General features: G+C 37.8%; 1 protein-coding gene and 1 long non-coding RNA gene across 2 annotated transcripts in view; both read right to left on the reverse strand.

Annotated features, from left to right (window-relative positions):
* Positions 1 to 13705, reverse strand: part of LOC306638557 (uncharacterized protein) — a gene marked incomplete at both ends in the record, with an annotated part of 44602 nt that extends 30897 nt beyond the window's left edge. Inside the window, one exon of the mRNA XM_079101779.1 lies at positions 12773 to 13705. Within this exon, the coding sequence (XP_078957905.1) occupies positions 12773 to 13705 (933 nt within the window). The remainder of the gene's footprint in view (positions 1 to 12772) is intronic.
* LOC306640556 overlaps positions 1 to 20203 on the reverse strand; it is a 100319-nt gene that overhangs the window by 45573 nt on the left and 34543 nt on the right. The window lies entirely within an intron of this gene.

The following is a 20203-nucleotide window of genomic DNA, read 5'->3' on the forward strand; positions in this document are numbered from 1 at the left end:
GAGAGCTGCATTAGAAAGAGGATCTATGCATTAAACTGGAAACAAATAGGTAATTTCACAAAATGGCATTCTATTAAATATTTGGTCTGTCAATTTGCACATAAAGCCTACTGTGACAACTTTTGCCTCTAAATTTAATTTGATAAGAGGGCCCTTATCTCTTACAATCACGTTACTTGTTTAACACTATTAGAACTAGAAGGAAGTGGAGACATTGCCATTTAAAAATAGAATTTAATGTGAATGACAGCTGTCATCTTTTGAATATTTAATCTTTTTGTTGACAGATATTAAACTGGGTACTTCCTGATGAAGGACCCAGATGTCTCTCAGATTATTTCCATATATCACCTTTTGCTTGGGTGATATTAGTGGCAATGGCAGGAACTTAGAAGTGTAGAAAAGCCAGTAAGTGTCGGGGAACTAGAAATAAGAAAGGCATCAGTCACAGTCTACATCTAAATGCAGTCCAATCCTCAGTCAACAAAAATCGAGCCATAACCAAGTATGGAATAGGGAATTAGTGTTAAGAATTGTGTTCTGAAAGAAGAGAGGCTCTAGATATAGTATTCAAGTATCTCTGCTGGTCCCTCACACTTAGTCTTCTGTCAAATTGTCCTGTTGCTCCAATCATGTAATCCCAAGCACAAGGATGCCATCTGTAATATATTTAAAACCTCATAAACTATGGCCTAATATTTGGGTGAATACATCAACTAGTTCAGATGAACTATCTATGTTGTATATCTATGAAGTTTATTAGTTATGATTCTGTACTGAGGCTTCAGGAAAAAATCTTAGAGCCATAAACAACTCTTGGTCCTACCAACACCTCAAGCCAAATGCTTACAATGGGCTTGGTACTTATTAACAATGAATTATTTTGGTACTTATTATCTAAAAGTTGACATTGTTACTTGAATATATTAATTCCTTAGTGCTTCACAGGGGATTTAGACAAGAGAAAGCATTCAAGTCCGAAGTGGAAAGTTAAAGGTATTTAATTTACATTTCTAGACTGAAAGAATCATCTAAATTCTACCCATTCTGTAAACTTCAGATCAAATAGGAGTTGAGCATGTGCTTCAGAGATCCTCCAAAGTTTGTCAATGAATTCTTTAAAGCATGAGTTGGATATTTTTGTGGTTACACTTGTGATTTTTATAATAAATCAAAATAACATGATAGACATTAACACTTTTAAATAAAACTGGTTGTCAAGATGGCAAAATAAAATATACCAAGTGGAATAGAATATAGCAGACTTCATTCCTCTACAGAGTTATCTACAGGAACTGGGACTGTGGCTCAGTGGTAGATCACTTGCCTAGCATGACTGAGGCATTGGGTTCTATCCTCAGCACCACATAAAAATAAAGAACACAATAAATATCAACAACTTTAATCCCTTGAAGCATTTTGGTTTGTAGATTTAAGAATCTAGCAACACAATGAAATTTAAAAATATATTCATAGAATCTGATTAGTATACCTGAGATACCAGAAGATGGTTAGGAACAAAGAAAGAGAAGCCATCAGTATTGGCCACATGACAGGGGCCACTCTGGTCCCCAATGGCTGCCTATAGAGGACCCCAGCATCTTTTGCCACGTAGGTAAATAACTGGGATTTTCTAGCAGGAATAGCCGAGATGGAGATTCAGCTACATATACCACCCCCAAATACTTCTGTTGTGCCAATCTGGGACCACAGCTGCCATTCTACCAATTGAGCATGGCCCTGACTCTCAAGCCACTCCAAAAGTACCCACATTAGACTGTGGCTCCGTGGCTGCATTCACATCTCAGGCACACAATCCATTGCTACAGCAAGCTAGTTGAATTCCTGGACCTTGGAGCCAAGTTCTTTGTGTATACCTGCACTTCAAACACCGGCTCGGCTCCAGCCTATACTCTAGTCCCAGGCCTGGGACTGCCATAATCTAGCTTCCACTTGAATGCCCAGATCCAGGGTCTTTCTGCACATGTACATGCTGTCTCTAGCTCAACTGCCAGAGTTAGGCCCCAGAGCCACTGGACCCTTTCACACAGCTGTGTTCCCATACCTGGCTCCTTCACAAGCACTCACACCTTGCCTATTACTAACTCAGCAGCCTGAACCCCAGATGCAAGTGTCATCACCAATTCAGACCCCAGAACCAGAGTCCTTCCATGTATGGCAGGCCATGCTTGGTGTCTCCACAGGTACCACTTAGAAAACACTATCACAGTCAAGGTTGGAACCAATGCCAAGAATTATCTTGACCACACTTGCCTGAAGAAATTGGGAAAATCTTAGCCATTACCACCAAGGACCCCAGTGTTGCCTCTGGAGACATCCAGAGTTGGCTATTGAGGCTCCACGCAATTCTCATCAACACTGAACACAGGTGACAGCTGCATGGAGACAACACTGCTGTGCCATCACTGCCAGAATTTCCGATCCCCATCCAGTCAGTGCCCTTGAACTTCCACACATGAAGGCCTTTCCCCACCAAAAACAGTCCATGAAATCTGGAAAAGATAACTGCTTTATCAAATGCACGAACATCAATGTAATATAACAAACATGAAAAACCAAAGAGCTGTATCACCACCAATAGAACACAATTTCCCAGCAACTGAGTCTGAAGAAATGGAAATCTAGGAACTACCTGATGGAAATAGTTTTCAGTAACTATCAAGAAAGTACCATTCAACAAAAATCATAAGCAATAAACAAAACTAGAAATATATAATAGAAATTCTGGAGTTAAAGGACACAATGAAAATGAAAAATGTAATAGAGTACTGACAGAACTGATCATGCAGAAATCTGAACTTGAAGACTGATTATTGAAAACAGTCATAGGAAAGACAAACACCTATGGAATTTATGGGACAATAGCAAGAGTTAATTTAACTGCAGGAGTTTAAGAGGAAAGATTAAAGTAATAGATGAAAACTTCCCAAATCTAGGGAAAGATATCAAGGTGCAGGAAGATAAAGATAGGATTGAATCCAATTATCAAGAGTATACCAATTCATATTATCAGGCTGTTTAAAAAAAAAAAAAATCAATGGTCCTGAAAGCAGCAAAGGAAAACGTTCCAATCTAACAGGATTTATCAGAAACATAGACCAGACGACATATTCAAAAGCTGAAGGAAACACATTAGCAATCAATACTGTGAAGGTATCTTTCACAAAGATTTCACAGATAAAAGCCAGGGATGTTTACCAACAACAGACCTTGTAAGAAATGCGGAAGTTCAAGCTTAAGGAAAATCCTAATCGGTAACATGAAAACATGGAAGTATAGAACTCACTAGCAAAAGTAATAAATGCAAAATACACTCAAACAATACTATATAAATTGCTTTCTTTATTTGAAAGTTTTTTATACTTTCAAATATAGTAGCTATCATAACTTGTTAAAACATACACAACATAAAATGTTGCTATGGTTTGTGTTCCCCAAATTTTAAATGTTAGAAACTTAATCCCTAATGTAGCAGTGTTGAGGTGGGAACGTTTAAGAAATTAGCATTATCATTGCCATCATGGGAGTAGGTGAATTTGGCCCTCTGCTATTACATGTATACTCCTACTACATGATGCTTTGTCATATTATGAAACAGCAAGGCCCTCATTGATAGGTCCCTTGATCTTAGCCACAGCCTCCAGAATCATGAGCCATTATTGATAAATTCCCTGGTCTGATATTCTGTTATAGCAGCACAAAATAGACTACTACAGATATAAGCTGTGACACTGAAAATGAAATGTTAGAGTAGAATATAGATGTAGAGTTTTCCTATGCAATCAAAATTATCAGTTTAAAATAGCCATTATAACTTTAAGCTAATATCAACATCAAAGTAAATACCTAAAAAGATTAAAAAGTTAGGAATCAAAGCTTATCTCTAAAATCAAAGAAAAATAGCAAGAGGAATAAACACAGGCTCCACAAAACAACCCCAAAAATTTAACAAATGACAGTGATTATCAATTACCTTGAGTTTAAATGCTCCAATCTAGAGTGGCTAACTCATTAAAATAAACATGTATGCCATCTAATAGCACAAATAGACTGAAACTAAGGTGAAGAAACTTGACTTTTAGATTCATTTCCACTTTACTAACTTGGATCACCAAGTGGCTATTAATGTTTTAAACTCATGTCAATCAACGTATCAAATCACAAATGAAGTCATCACCAATGTGTCTCAGTACCTAATACAATTGATAGTGACAACGCATAGTTTTATAGGACTGCTTTCCAGTTAGAGGAAACTCTAGGTTTAGAATTATGGCCATTCCTATGTACTTACTACCCAACAAATCTAGCCAAAATTCACCAAATCTTAGCAAATCTTCACCAGCTAATGGAAGAATTAATAAATTTAGATAATTGGAAACAAATAACTGCTGCACTCTGGAAATAAAGATCAGTTATACTTAGACTCTTTCTCTCTCCTACCAATCTTTCTATTCTCTTTTACCTCTATCTACAAGTTACTAAACTGAGATTCCAGGACTGAGTACACCATGTTCTTTAGCAGTGATTATTCCTAGACCAGCAATGTTGGCATCATCTAAAGACTTGTTAGAAACAAAATCTCTCCAGCTGAGCATGATGACACATGCATATAATTCTAGCAACTTGAGAGACTAAGGCAGGAGGATAAGTTAGAGCCAGCCTCAACAACTTAGCAAGACCCTGTCTCAAAAACTAAAAATGGCTGGAGATATAGCTCAGTGGTAGAGTGCCCCTGGGTTCCATCCTAAGTACCACAAAAAGTTAAACTCTCAGGTCTTTTCCAGAAGTAAACTCTGGAACCCAGAATTTGGTGCTTTAACAAATCTCCTAGGTGATTCTAATGCTTACTAAAATTTAGGAACCATTCTCCAGCACATGGATTTGTTTTGCATTAATAGCCAGAAGAAACGATTTCTTTCTTGATCTCACCTCCCATTTTCATTAATCAAAGATGTTCAGACCCAGGCTTCTCTTCCATGATATCTACTGCCAACCCAAATCCTGATTTCTGTACCAACGTACCAGATTGAAGAATGTGGAAGATGAATCTTCTCTTGATAGTCTGAGAGTTGTTGATGCAACAATGGAAAAGAGGCTATTCTACTATAGGGACATGGCCTGAGTGGGCAGGCTGGCATTTGCCATGTCTTCAATGCCCTTGTGTTCTTCCAACTTATCTACAGGGACTGGGGCTGTCTACACCTTTGGAAAACTGGGGTCCTGTCATAGAAACTGGTCCCAGCTTAGTCCAGAGGAAAAGAATTGCCTTGGCATCTTAAGGGCTTTATAAATTTAGCTATTCCTGTTTGTGCTGCATTTTGATTACTGTACAAAAATGGGGTACAACATTTTCTACAGTTGTACATGATGTAGATGTATACCATTCATAAACTGTTTCTTACATGCATGCACCATGAATCTCCCCATTGTAATTCTACTTATACTGCCTAAAAGTAATTGAGCTATTCAATAGCTAGCCAGAAAAATGGTCTAATATTGAAAGTGTCTTTCAGCTTTTAAGTCTTCTCAGATTACAGAAATAAAATGAATATAAATATCCAAAAACTGATAGTTCATCAAACTTCTCACATCTGTCTTAATTTCTCAAGATCAAGTGAAAAAACTCATTACCTTGATCCACACTGGAGGGACATTGTTTACAAACTTGTGTACTTTGGAATATTTGAAGATAGGCTGACATGATTCTAATTTTTACAGGCATGAAACACAAGTAATAGTGTGTTTAAGTGGGGGATGATATTGATACAGAATTGCCCAGAGCAAAACATGTAAATTATATTTAGATGATTTTAATATTCTGAATGTTTGATATAGATTGAAGGTTACCATCCATGCTTTGTTAATCTGCATTCTGTCAGGTACCAATTTCTGAATTATCTCAGCTAAAATAGATGTCTGTGTCAGTCAATCCATGTTTAGGGGCTGGGGGCATAGCTCAGTGGTAAAGCCCTTGCCTAGCACATGTAAGGCACTGGGTTCCATCCTCAGCACCACATAAAAATGTACTATCCATATACAACTAAAAGAATACTTTAAAAAGTTGAGGCATTGTTCCAACTATTGACAATTACTCAGGTTTCAGATTTATAACTAGGGTGCATAAATGATGGGAAGTGCAATTATGCTCAAATATGTACACATTTTCTGTATCATTCTCTTGATATTACATAATGAACTTAAGACCCCACCACCACCAGTTTACCTCACCTTATTTGTCATGTTGGAATAAGTGCCTTGACCACTCTAACTTGGTCAGCTACATGGTTTCCCATGCTGGCTTAATCCCAAACTGGAGTCTCGAACATTCCCAATCACTAATAAAGGTGTTGAAGCTGTTACTCAAAACGCTTATCAAATGTTGCTTAACATAGAAACTAGTCCCAGCCCTCGGTTAAATTCCTTACATTCAAACTCTTACTGGACCCTACTCCTTGCAGACGTACTGAGGTAAAATCTCTTGTCAGATACAAAGACTGCTGCATCACTCTGTACATAAGTTCCCCAAATAGATGCTTTGGACTGATATTATAGCTTTTAATATTTCTTTGGAATTCTACCTAGCTCCATTTTTGGGATGATCTAATGCAGTCCTTTGTGGGAATTCCCCTGCCTCCCACATTTGAGGTGACCCTAGGTTGTGGTTTGACAACAAAAAATAATGGTAAAACTGAGTCTAAAACTAGCATGCATGTATTTTCATGGTTCTGATATAAGCACACCTTATTGATTTAGGTAGGAAATAACTCCTTTTTGTTTGAGCAAGCCAACAGTATGTACTGCTTATATGGTAACAGTAAAAGTACCCCATCTGGGACAAATTGCTATGTGAGTATCACTTGAAGGGCAAAATAATTCTTGTATCAAATGAACAAATTTGGTCTTGCAACCTATAAATACTCATTTAATCCATCTTACCTATTTTATTGTGATGACAAGTAACATTTATACTGACTGCTAATTATAGAATAAGATCCCCAAAAAAATCTGTGGCATACATGCAACAATAAATTTCTCTTCTACAACTGAAGATTGACTGAAATGGCTGAGCTGGGTCTGCTTATGCAACTGCAGTTTGGGGGCCATCAGTTGATCCATGCTGAACTTGGCTATGAAGCTGTGCTGCAAATACATATTGCTCAAGCAGCTCTGTTCCACTTCTATCTCATCCTTGGACAAGGGAGATAACCAAGCCAATCTGATTTCTATACGATGAGAATACAGTAAGCCCACTGTGCAAGCAAATCTCAAGCTTCTGCTTTTACCAGATGACTATTGCCAGATGTCTGATGTCCCATTGACCAAAGTGGTAATCATGTTGAAACCATAGTAAATGTCTGGGGAAATAAACTCTGGGAAAGTGAATGTTTTTAATCTGTGATACAGAATGGTCCATCTCTACTGAGGAAAACCAAGTGGGAGTTTAGAGAATCTTGGAACAGTCAGAGACCCAAGGTTCATACCACTTATTTTCTTGTTATCCAATCTCTGGAGGACTGAAAACTGGCTAGAGACCCATTTTAGCTATTGCCTTCCATTTGTGGTAAGCACTGGTGTGACAGCATGGGTCTGGAGGTGTTATCAGAGCCTTTCAGGTTTTCTTGGTTATTAGCATTGGAAGAATTGCTGTTAATGAGGAAATGAAAGGATCACAAAGTAAAAAAATTGCAAAAGCATAGTACAAGCAGGTCTCCCTGTAAAGGTATGTATGAGAAACTTTTAATCTAGTGCTAGGAATTAAACCCAGGGCCTTGTGCTTGTGAGGCAAGCACTCTACCAACTGAGCTATATCCCCAACCCTGTAATGAGAACCTCTTTTTAAAAACTGGAATATTCAAGTATCAGTTTTTACACACAGACCAAGAAAAGCAGAAAGATGAATGAAATGCAGTTCTCTAGGATTTTTATATATATATTAGAATAGTGTATGTTCTAAGTGTTGTGCCTTTTATCTTACATTTCAATTTCCGGAAGCTCAACTCTAGCAATTAACTTTCCTTGCGTATGCTGTGAAACGACTCCCAAATCATGGTGGTTTATCACAAAAACAATCATTCTTGTTCTTATATGAACATTATGGGTCAGCTATGAGTCCGATTCACATCTGCTTGTATCTTCTCCATGATGAGTCTAAGTTGAAGGAAAATCCCTGAGTCAGGATATGCTCACTCTTTTAGCAAAGAAATTTAAGTTTGATACTCGGCACATTTTAAAACCACTCAATCCATTGACCAAAGCATGTTTAACATCCATAGTGTGAGAAAATATACCTCTCACGGTAGGACAGGGGTATCAATATCTGAACAATAATACCCCGTCAACACTATATATTGTAACTATCTTCAGAAATCTTATATTTTAGAGGGAAGGGTATTACTGTTTCTATAGTTCAAAGATGTATCCAGTTTTTCATTCAAATGTTTTGGGAGATGAGAAATATGTGAAATCATATAATTTCATACAAAAGTACATTAAAGGACTTCTTTGCTAAGTGTTCAATAAAGGAATTGGCCATGACTATGGGTCCAAAAGGGGGTAAACTTTTTTAAAGGCATACGTTGTAAAAGTGGAGCTGTCCTACTATAGATACATTGAAAGATGACTAGAAATCACATCAGTCTGGAGGCCACTTATACTAGAAATAACAGGCAGTTTCAGTATTAGATGGGGTATCAGCTTTTAAGATATCTCAACAATTTTATATTGATTTCATGTCAAATTGATGATTCATGCATATTAGGTTTAAGCATATTAAAATTTTATTACCTTTTTGTGATTAGAAAACTTACAATTAGTGGCTTGCATTTTATTTCTATGGGGCAGAGCTGTTCCTCAGTAATATTCAGAAACTTTGTAATTTTTTACTGCTGTGAGATCTTTCTAGATTGTAAGTTTCTTAGACTAGGACAGTTTTAAAAAGTGTACATGCCTTTCTTTGTAGAAGGTAGTCAGAAAATGCATTAAGTCCACCAAGCTCTATTCAAATACTTTTAGATATGAATCATCCGTTTTTGTGCTTTTAAAAGGGAAGCTGAGACAATTTCTGTGAGCTACATAGGTTTTTCAATTTATGATCACAAGTGCTTCTTTACTGTAAGATTGAATAAATGGGCTCCTTACAGAGGAAACAGTGAATCTTATGGCCTTTAAGGATTTTTTTTTATTAATTTGGAAAAATGTTTATTGAAAATGTGTACTGTTTTGGTTATAAAATTTTATACACATGTATAATACAATAAGCATACATATACAATACACACATATGCACACACATATAACATACATTAATTTTGTTAGTCTGCATGATCTACCAAGATGAGAAAAAATTGTTTAAAAAAAATTTCCACCATGACTGCAGATTTCAGTTTTTCCTTGTAATTCTTTTTGCTTCACACTTTTCCAACTACGTTGCATACATGATTATACTATTTCCTAGTGGATTTTTCTTTGTGATGTAATAAGATGCACTTCTTTGTCCCTATTAATGTTATTTAATAAAAATACTTTAATATTGCTCCATTTGGGGGGGGGGGGTTTATATTACCTGGCACGTCTTTTTCTATTTTATATTCTATAGTTTAGATGTTTAGTTTTAACTATTTTTAGTAAGTTTTATTTTTAATTGTCTTCGTAATAATGGATTGGCTTGCTAATTAGGTATAAACATGTAATTAGATAACAGATGGTTAGATTATTATTCAGTAATTTACCTGGAGCATCAACAAAGAAAATTTCACACTGAAGTTATGTCCAGGAAATCACCTCTCTGAACGAACATTAGTGTCTTCATTTAAAATCAGAATTTTCTGGTAGAAGGCAAGCCACTTTTTAAAAATCTTACTTGTCTAAACAAATTAAAGTACTTTTTGTATAGAATTAAGTTTAAATTTTAAAGCAAATTCCATTTATATTTTTAATGCAATTTCTGACTCCTGGGCATTGGGTTTTCTCCTATTTCTCATCAAAAGATTCCAACATTTTCAAGCAAAAATTTCAACTTTGTATATGAAAGGATTTACTAGAATTGGGAGGAAGTGATTCAACTGATAGAAATGGAGATCGAATCATTTGTGATTGGATATGGGGTGGGGAATGACTTAATTAGAATTTTGATGGTATATATTGAATCTGATCATCCCATGGATTTTTATTTAGAGATTCTCTCCTGAATGGAAATCATTTCTCTGGGTCTTGTCATATCTTCATTTCAAATCAGGATTTCAGATAGCAGAATATAAATTATTTTCTCCTTCAGCACCTATTATGTGCCAGGCACTGCTCTATATGCACAAGATACATCAGTGAACAAGAGAGACGAGGTTCCTGCTTTCCTGGAACTTACATTCTTTATAAAGATCGTGGTTGTCCCCGTACATATTTGTTCTTTCTTCATATTCAGTTAAATGAAAATACTAGTCTTTCCGTAGCCCAACTCCCTAGGCTTGTTGCCTAGCTCAGGAGCAGGATGGAAGCAGGAGCCGTTGGGTTTAAACAGTTTGGTACGATCCTTTTCCACGCTGTCTCCCACTAGCCGGGCACGTGGTGTCCCCTACCCAGGGCTTTCTGTTCCCGCAGTACCGGAATGAAGGAGTCTGGGAGGGTGGAGGGGGTCCGGGAAGGAAAAGGCAGAAGAGACATTAAGTAATTCGGCCTCTAAGGATTTATATAAGGCCATATCTAATTTATTCAAATTAGTTCTACATTTTGATAAATTGTATGTAGAATATAACGTCACATTTTTCTGAGTGCACATATATGATCACATCAGTCATGCAGTCATACATGTACATGAGGTAATGTCTGTTTCTCCTTTCTACCCCCATACCCCTTTCCCTCCCTTCACTCCCCTCTACCTAATATAAAGTAACTCTATTCTTCCCTACCATCCCCCTAAACCACCCCACGTTGTGAATTAGCAACCTCATATCACATATCATCACATATCCACATTTTTTTGCGCGGGTGGGGTGTTAGACTTATTTAGCTTAGCATGATAGTCTCCAACTCCATTTACTGGCAAATGCTGTAAGTCCATTCTTTAAAGCTGACTAATATTTCATCATATGTAAAGGTTAATTGGTGTTCAGTTATAAAGGGTAAGGGTAAAGCAATAAAGAAGCACACAGGATGGCAAATGGCAAGAAGTGTCTCCCATGGGACAGCCACTTCAGTTTTATCTCTTCCAGGGTTATATCAAGTCATACTAGGTTACATTAGTGCAGTAGTTTTGCACATGTGCAGATCATATAATTTGCTTGTTTCTCAGAGTCCACTAATACCAAATGCTTTCATAATAAGGAATGTCTCCAGGTCTCAAGGACAGGAGTTGCAAAGTGTTTCTAAGTCAAACAGAAGGCTTTATTATCCTGAGGAGTTTGGTCACTCAAAGGACTTGTACTCCTCTGTACTTCAACTGACCTGTACCTCTACAATCATATACCACATTCTTTCATCTGTTGAAAGACACCTAGGTTGATTCCATAGTTTAGCTACTGTGAGTTATGAGAGATGTGGTTGTCGCTGTAGTATGCTGATTTTGAGTCCTTTTAGGTATAAATTGAGGAGTGGGATAACTGGATCACATGGTGGTTCCATTCCAAGTTTTCTGAGGAATCTCCATACTGCTTTCCAGAGTGGTTAAGCCAACTTGCAGTCCAACTAGCAATGTGTACCTCATCCTTGCCAACATTTATTGTTGCTTGTATTCTTAATTGCCATTCTGATTGGCGTGAAATGAAATCTTTTTATTTGCAGTTCTCTAATTTCGAGAGATTGAATATTTTTTAATATATTGTATATCTTTGAAATGTCTGTTCAGTTCCTTAGTCCATTTATTGATTAGGTTATATAAGAAACTCAAAACTTACCAAAAAACACAAATAACCCAGAGATTAATGCCTTATCTGAGATGCATATGGTCAAGATTTTCTCCTAATCTGTACAGTATTGGCTTTTTAATTTTTTTTGTACTAATCGGTTGTACATGACAATAAGTTTATACATTTTGATAAATCATACATAAATGGAAGATAATTTCACATTTTTCTGATCAAATATATTGTAGGATCACATTGGTCATGCAGTAATATATGTACATGAGGTAGTAATGTCTTTCACTATACTGTCCTTCCTACTTTTGAGTCATTTGTGTTTCATTTCCTCTGGATGAGATCACCAGGGATCTTAACTGCTTGGGCCAGTCTCAATGTTCCTATCCTTCACCTAAATAACAATATCACCTTAAAGGTTCTTTGTCTTCCTTACCCATGTGGTGAATATATGAAAGTGGGGTAGTCAAAACTCTATAAAACAAGACTTTGAGTGTTGACCTAATCTAGTCCGACTGGATTTGTGAGGAGTGGGATCTCGTCCTCCTTGTCACACTGAATTTGCCAAATGAGATTCTACAGTATTCCTGTTAAGATTTTTCTTCTCCAGCAGGTCGTGGTGGTGCATGCCTGTAATCTCTGCGGCTTTGGAGGTTGAGATAGGAGGAACACAAGTTCAAAACCTGCCTCAGCCACAAGGTGCTAAGCAACTCAGAGATGCTGTCTCTATATCTCTAAATAAAATACAAAATAGGGCTGGGAATATGGCTCAGTGGTTGAGTACCCCTGAGTTCAATCCCCACTACCAAAAAAAAAAAAAAACTTGTTTTCCTCTCCACTTCAATCCAGTACTGGGCTGGTGGCTATTTTGAGGGGAGGAAAACAGTGTTCATCTATATATTCTTTCTCCGGAATAAACTGAGTACATGGTCACGAATCTGCTTGGTCTTGACACCATAGATGATAGGATTAATCATGGGTGGGAAAAGAAGATAGAAGATAGCCAGGAGTATGTGGACATGAGGGGCAGCCCGGCGAGCTACTCGGTGCATGACTGAAGAGATGACCACAGGTGTGTATGTGGACAGGATGGCACCTATGTGAGACACACATGTCCCAAATGCCTTGTAGCGGGCCTCCTGAGAGGCAAGCTGTAGAACTGCCCGGAGGATGAAGATGTAAGACAAGATAACAAACAGCAGGTCCAGCACCACAATAAACATGGCCACAGCAATGCCATAGATATTGTTGAAGCGGGTGTCCCCACATGCCAGCCTTACCACGGCCATGTGTTCACAGTAGCAGTGGGCGATCTCTGGGCCTCGGCAGTAGTGGAAGCGTCGGAGAAGAAAAGGGAGAGGAGTCATTAGTGTCACAGCCCTGGTCACAGCAGCCATGCCAATCTTGGTGATTAGGGGCCTGGTCAGGATCGTAGTATAGTACAGTGGCTTACAGATGGCCACGTAGCGGTCAAAGGCCATGGCCAGCAGCACTGCTGACTCCATGATGGAGAAGGAGTGGAGAAAAAACATCTGGACCAGGCAGGCATAGAAGTTGATCTCTCGATTCCCGAACCAGAAGATGGCAAGCATTTTGGGTAATGTTGAAGAGGAAAGGACTAAGTCGATGGCTGCCAACATGGCCAGAAAGAGGTACATGGGCTCATGGAGGGCTGCATCAGTCCTGATAGTGAAAAGAAGGGTGCAGTTTCCCAGCAGGGCCAGAGTATAGGCAAAACAGAAGGGGATGGAGATCCAGATGTATAGGTGCTCCAAACCAGGAATTCCCACCAACAAGAAGGTCGCTGGATGGGTTGAGGTTACATTGAAGGCTGACATGACTCCTGTAAATCCCTTTTACAAGGCCCCTTCACCTTCCATGTATACTTCCTATAGTATACATTATAAAATAGTTCAACATTTTGATATCCTACCAGAGGACACGGTCTTATTACCATTGCTAGACTTTAATCAAAAACTAATATACATCATAGACATTGAGAAACACAACTGATGTATCCTACTGCCAAGGAACTTTGAATCTTAAATGATTATAATACTAAATATCCTCAAACTGTGATAAGACAAATTTCATAAAGGAATGGAGGATGATAGTGTTTTCTGTGTTCTTTATCAGGAATTACGAACCTTAGGAAAAAAATGTTTAAATCAATTCATGTCTTCAGCACATGCAATTCTACCTTCCAGTCAAGCTAAACTCCCAAACACACAAGCCAGTTTTCTGTCCTGATACCTTACTTAGGTACATAAATAAAATTCATAATTTCAAATGCCCCAATTAGTTTCATAAGGTATAATTTCTAAGACTATCTGACATGGTTTCCACTAACAACATGTGGCTATTAAAATTTGTATTTACTAAAATTTAGTTCTCGGTTACACAAAAATTTGAAGTGCTCAATAACCACTTATGGATAGTGATTACCATATCGGACCATTCAGATAAGAATGTTTCCATTACGGCAGAACGTTCTGTTGGAGAGATCTCCTCTAAAGCACTCATCCCTCTTTATACCCACAAATCTCTAAATACAGCCCTGAATTGAGCTTGAGAAAATAACTTTATTATTGTCATTGTTCTCCACTGAAATTCATGTTAGGTTCCTATTCATGTGACTCACATTCACCTAGAAATGTCTATATTTAGTCTCAGCTGTCTCAGATATCATTTGAATTTGAAACATTCCAATCTAGATTCTTCCCCCATTACTTCTCAAACTACTTTCACTGGGAGGACCCATAACTTCCCTAATGAGAGGGCCGTTGCCCCTTACCTGACTTCATGCAACTGTGCCTCTCAAAAGAACTTTTATCTGAATCAACCATTCTCCCCCTCTTAAAATCCACTCTTCTCTTTGGTCCCATGATGTTGCCATTCCCCACCCCCGACCAGTTTCTCATTTGTTTCCTAGTGTACCTCTAATGAAGGTATTCAGGTCTTGAGCCTAAACTCTGTTCAACTTGATACTCAAAATTTGGCAAATATACTGAGTAAACTTAGTGGAATATTTACCAGTTTAGGAAAACTTAAGGAATTTTATAGACTTTCAGTTTTTAAATAATAAAAACATGATTAGATTATGTTGTCTGATATGTGGTAGCTTTTAAAGAGAATTTTAAAGTGGGTAGAGAGGGGAGAAAGCAAGTTGAAATAAAGATCAAAGTAGGCCTCATCAAAAATTTGGGCTAAAATCAAGTGAGAAAATTCCTTTAGTCTGGTTCCATTAAGACAGAAGCCAGGATTCCATGCTGGTGGCTTATATGGGGAAAGTATGCCAATGAACAAAAATGGAATGAAAGAATAAAACAGGGAAAATTAATCCAAAGTGCATCTGAGCTGAACAATGCTTTCAACTGTCCAATAGCATGAAGATCCGTATAGAAGGAACCTCAAGACTATTCACCCCAGGCACAGAAAAGGTGAAGATTTAACCACTGGCTACCACTCACCACCCCACACCTGCAATGAAGGTTTGATCCCAAGATGGTGGATTGCCTCACACTTCCAACTTCACATTGGCACCAGGACAGCATACCTCCCTCAGAGAGACTAGGGAAACTCTGGTGCAAGATGCAGCTGGGTAAAGCTGTATCTGTACTTGAGTTGTCACACCAATAGGTAAATGTATAAAGAATGTTTACCTCTGGAGAAGAAAATGCTGAAAATGAACAGCCAAATAAAATTCCTCACAATATAAATATGCCTAATATTCAAAGATCAGCTAGATGACTAATGTAGCTACAATGAGGTGAATGAGTGGGAGAATCATAAAGATCAAGAGAGGGAAAGATCACACAGGGCTCAGCAGAGAAAAGTATAGTCACTAAATTTTCTGACATCTATTACAGAGTTAAGAGTAAAAACAGGGAAGAGTCCAGAGGCTATTTCAGCAACCCAGGGAAGAAGAATTCCCAAAATAAGGTAGTGGTAGTATACATAGTATGAAGTAGTTGGACTTTAGATATATTTTGAAAGTTGCCACGGGTTTTTTGTTTTTAACAGATTGCACGTAGGTTGACAGAAAAGGGGGTCTAAGATGTTAAGAGTTTTGTCATAAGCAACCAAAATGAAAGATTGAGGAAGCTCCTGAAGAGGATCAGGGTTTCAATTTTGGATGTAGGTAGTCTGAGCTGTACATCAGAAATCCAAGTGAAAACATGATCTATTTGGAAATGAGTCTGTTTGAGGGAGAGATTTGAGTTGCTGGTACAAATGTGGAATCATTGGAAAAATAGGTTTAAAGCACAAAACTGAGAACAAAGACTGAAGAACCCAGAAATGAATCCGAACATTTTAGAACTGGTATGTGGGAAGAGTGGGGACACATTAAAACTCAGTCTCCTTCCTTGACAACTATTAAGATAGAAGATAACCAAGATGATGTGCCTTGACTGGAGCTGGGACTGTGCCTCACCACTACAGCCTTGAACAGTGTTGAACATTTCACCAAAGGAAGCATGACTACCGAGCTATTGAGATACATGTCTTCTGACTTTTTTACATGACTCCTCATCCATATGATCTCAGCTCAGAATGTTTTTCTAATATAAATACTTCCATGTTAGAAGTTCTAAGAAATCTCTACCAACCTTGATTACCTATGATGAAATAGAAATCTTCTCACAAGATAGAATGCTTACTGTGCCTTAGTAATATTTATTATTCAGCAAAACTTGTCTTTTGTAGCAAACAATCTCTATGGCAACAGAAACTGTTTTCAACAGATGTATCCAAGAAAGGTGCCTGGTCTATATATAATACACTGACTATGGAAAGTCCCTGCGTGCCTGTTGCAATTTTACTCTCCATAAACCTATCTTTTCTACAAATTCAAACAAGTTAGTTTTGAGTTTCCATCTCCCCACTGCATCCCTGTATACATCACCACTGACTACCTTGTGACCTGCCCACCATCCCTATGTAAAGAAAACAGCATCACATCTAATGTCTTCTCCCAAATACATGGTATCCAAAAATCCATGGCCCCTTCTTATTTCATTAGAAGTTCATCCAAAAATCTTCTCCAGCCAGAAGGAAGAACTCAGTAGGAAAGTGAATGGAGCCAGTCTTCACCAAGCATCAATAACCAAACTCTGAAGTAGATGCTTTATCCAACATACTGTTTCAAGTGTCAAAATGTCCACACTGAACCACAAGACTTGTCTCATACATCATTGTCTCAATGTTTAAAGTTGGCCTGTATACCCAGAAAATACTCAGATAATGACTAATTGCCACCCTACACTTTGAACAGGATATGTGAATGATGGATTTGAAAGATTAAAACTCAATGACACAAAGTCCTTAAAGGATATGACTGTAGAACCTCCTGAAAGAAATATTTTAGTACTCCCTGCCACCTTACTAGTTCAAGACTCATTTTCTACCTGTTGACTAAGACAGAGGCCTCTGAATTGGGAAGGAGGATCCCGGTGGCTGTAGGGAAAGTATTGATAGAAGATGAGAAGTGATAGGATTCCAGCTGGAATAAGGAGTTGAGACTTCCTGGAGATGGCTCACAATATTTTTGGCATAGAAAGGAGGCAGGAATCCTCTGTGGAGGGAAGAATGTTGGAAGTGTAAAGATGAAGCATTTGGATGGGGCTGTGGAGACTTATATTCCCCCTTTTAAAGTCAAAGTACAGACTTTATGGGAGGAAAAAGTAAGGGAGCTGATGCCCAAGACCAGGACAGACTATGGGAAGAAACTGATAGGGTCCCTCATTCTTTCTCACTCACCACAGCTCTGTCCTCGGGCCTCAGTCTGAAATATAACTCAACCCTTTCCATTAGCTTTGTGCAATTGCAGTGCAGCCTTCCTCTTCCAGTCAGGAGCTGGGGCTAGAAGGGAGGAAGAAGGGAGCAGTTGAATTTATCCTCACAAACCTCTGCACTTCTCCCAAAAGAACGTGGAAGCAAAAATTACTGCCCGTGAGAATCCTCGTGGATTTATGGGAGGTTCTGGTATCTTCTGAGGTTGATACAGAGGGACTCGCCTGACTCAGGACTCATACCCCAAGGGCTTCAATGCAGCCCATGCCCCCTCTGCATTTAGTGGCACTAAGTCAGACTTCCCAGGGGTCTTGCCTTACTCACCAGAGGCTGAGTACCTCAGGTGGAGCCTGCTTATGCCTTGATCTTTGCTGTCTCTCCTTATACTATGTTCTTTAGTGTCTCCTGAGAAAACCTCATTAGAATTTATACACTACAACAAACTCCTGCCTGATTTGTTCTAAAAGATCATGGATTCCAGCCAAAGTCATCAGTTAAGTGTTTTATGTAACACTTATATTACTCATTGGCCTGAACTGTGCATCAACATCTAGCTTGTAACTTAGTATATCACTTCTCTATCCTTGATCTATTTCCTTGTCACTAAGGTACAGATAATACAACTCTTCCTAACTCACAGGTGGTTGGGAGGTTTTAAGTATATATGGGAGAAGTCAATATGAATGTAATAATTACCAACCATTTATAAATAACACAGGGTGAATTTCTACCTACAACCGACTTTAACATTTGCTATTTTGCAAAGATCTGAGAAGGAAGCTGTTTATTACCAGTGTTCCTCATGAACTTTGCCCTAATGCCAGCTTTATATTTTAAAAATCTTTTTTCTCACTTGGTACACCTATTTTATTGGATTTATGTACACAAACTCAAATACCATGTGTGATCTTAAAAATAAAAGTGAAATAGAAGTATAACACTTTGGAAAATTTCAAACTTTCTCTTTATCTGAAAAAATAGCTTAATTAACCTACCTGTACAGATACAGAATTTTCAGTCACTCCTTAAAGTTTTAGCAATAAAGATTAAAGTTATTTCAGGGAGAAAGAGAATGAATCAAAATGCAGTCTTTTAAAAATTTAAACTGGATAAAAATCGGTGAAGGAGGCAATAAGATTAAGGGCATTAATAGAATCTCTATAAAAGGATCACTGGAAAACTCTAACAAAAATATTTTAAAGGAATTGTTTCCAAAGGCTGTTAGTGCTTTAAAAATGGATCATCCACTTTGTGTATAACATCCACTTTGATTTGTCTTTGCTTCACTTTGGGAATAGCTATTTGAGATTTTTCCTGATGTTTATCAGGAATTACACAGGATTTGTTTCATTTTCATTCCTGTTCTTTCCCCCTGAAAATTAATCTTAGAGCTTATATCTGTCACACATAACTCCCTTCCTACAGGGGAATCTGGATTTAACGTGGGCTTCACTAATTGCTGGTCCTCACGCAAGTCTGTCCTGGGAAGCAAGGATGAAGTGAACTGCTACAGTGACTTTAAGTTGCAACCTAATTTAGCCATGCACAGCCATGCCAAGGGATAGCCTACATAAAAAATCGGCTCCCTTTTTTTCCTTTGTTTTTTTAGTTGCCTCTACTTTCTGTCATATCCAAGAAATCATTACCAATTTAAGTGTCCTAAAGTTTTCCCCTAGAAGTTAACTAGTTTCAGGTTTACCATTTAGATCTTTAAACTAGTTTTAATTTTTCTGTATAGTATGAGAGTTAATTTTATCTTAATGTGGCTATGCAGTTTTCCCAGCATTTGTTGAGACTGCTTCCCCATTATGTAATCTTGACTCCCTTGTCAAAAACCATTTGATCACCTATGCCATATACACAGGGTATAATTCTGGACCTATTCTGCTCCATTGGTCTGTATCTATTTTTATACCAGTACACCATATTAATTACTGTTGCATTTACAGTAGGTATTGAAATCGGGAAGTGTAAGATCTTCAACTTTTTTATAAGAATGTAATGTTGCTTCAGATTTCATAAGAATATAGAATATAAATATGCATCTAGAATATAAATATGCATCTGTAGATAACTTTGGGTAGATGGACAGTTTAACAATATTGTCTTCTAATCCATGGTCATGAAATGTTTTCCCATTTATTTAACGTCTTTAATTTTTCAACAATGTTCTGTGGTTTTCTGTATACAAGTCTTCTAAAAACTTACAACTAAGTATTTTGTCTTTTTTGACCTGTAATAAGACTTCTTTTGGGGCAGTGGGAATCATCTTGCCAAAATCTTGGGTGGCAAAAGTTGCTGTCAGGGGAAAAAGAAAAGTCTGCCTTGGTCGAATACAATGAGACGTCATCAGATTTTGTGTATATTTGAAAGGGAAAAAGTGCCAATGGATCTCTGAAAGAGTAGCTAAAAGATGTGAGAGAAGCAATTCCAAGATAATACCAAATACTTTTGTCTTAACTGGAAGGAAGTTTGGGTGGAGTCAGAGTAGATCAAGATCCTACACTTAGGCACAGTTCCTATTACATCATGGATGACATGCA

Source organism: Sciurus vulgaris (assembly GCF_902686455.1).
Source record: "Sciurus vulgaris genome assembly, chromosome: 11".
In the NCBI taxonomy this organism is placed as follows: domain Eukaryota; kingdom Metazoa; phylum Chordata; class Mammalia; order Rodentia; family Sciuridae; genus Sciurus; species Sciurus vulgaris.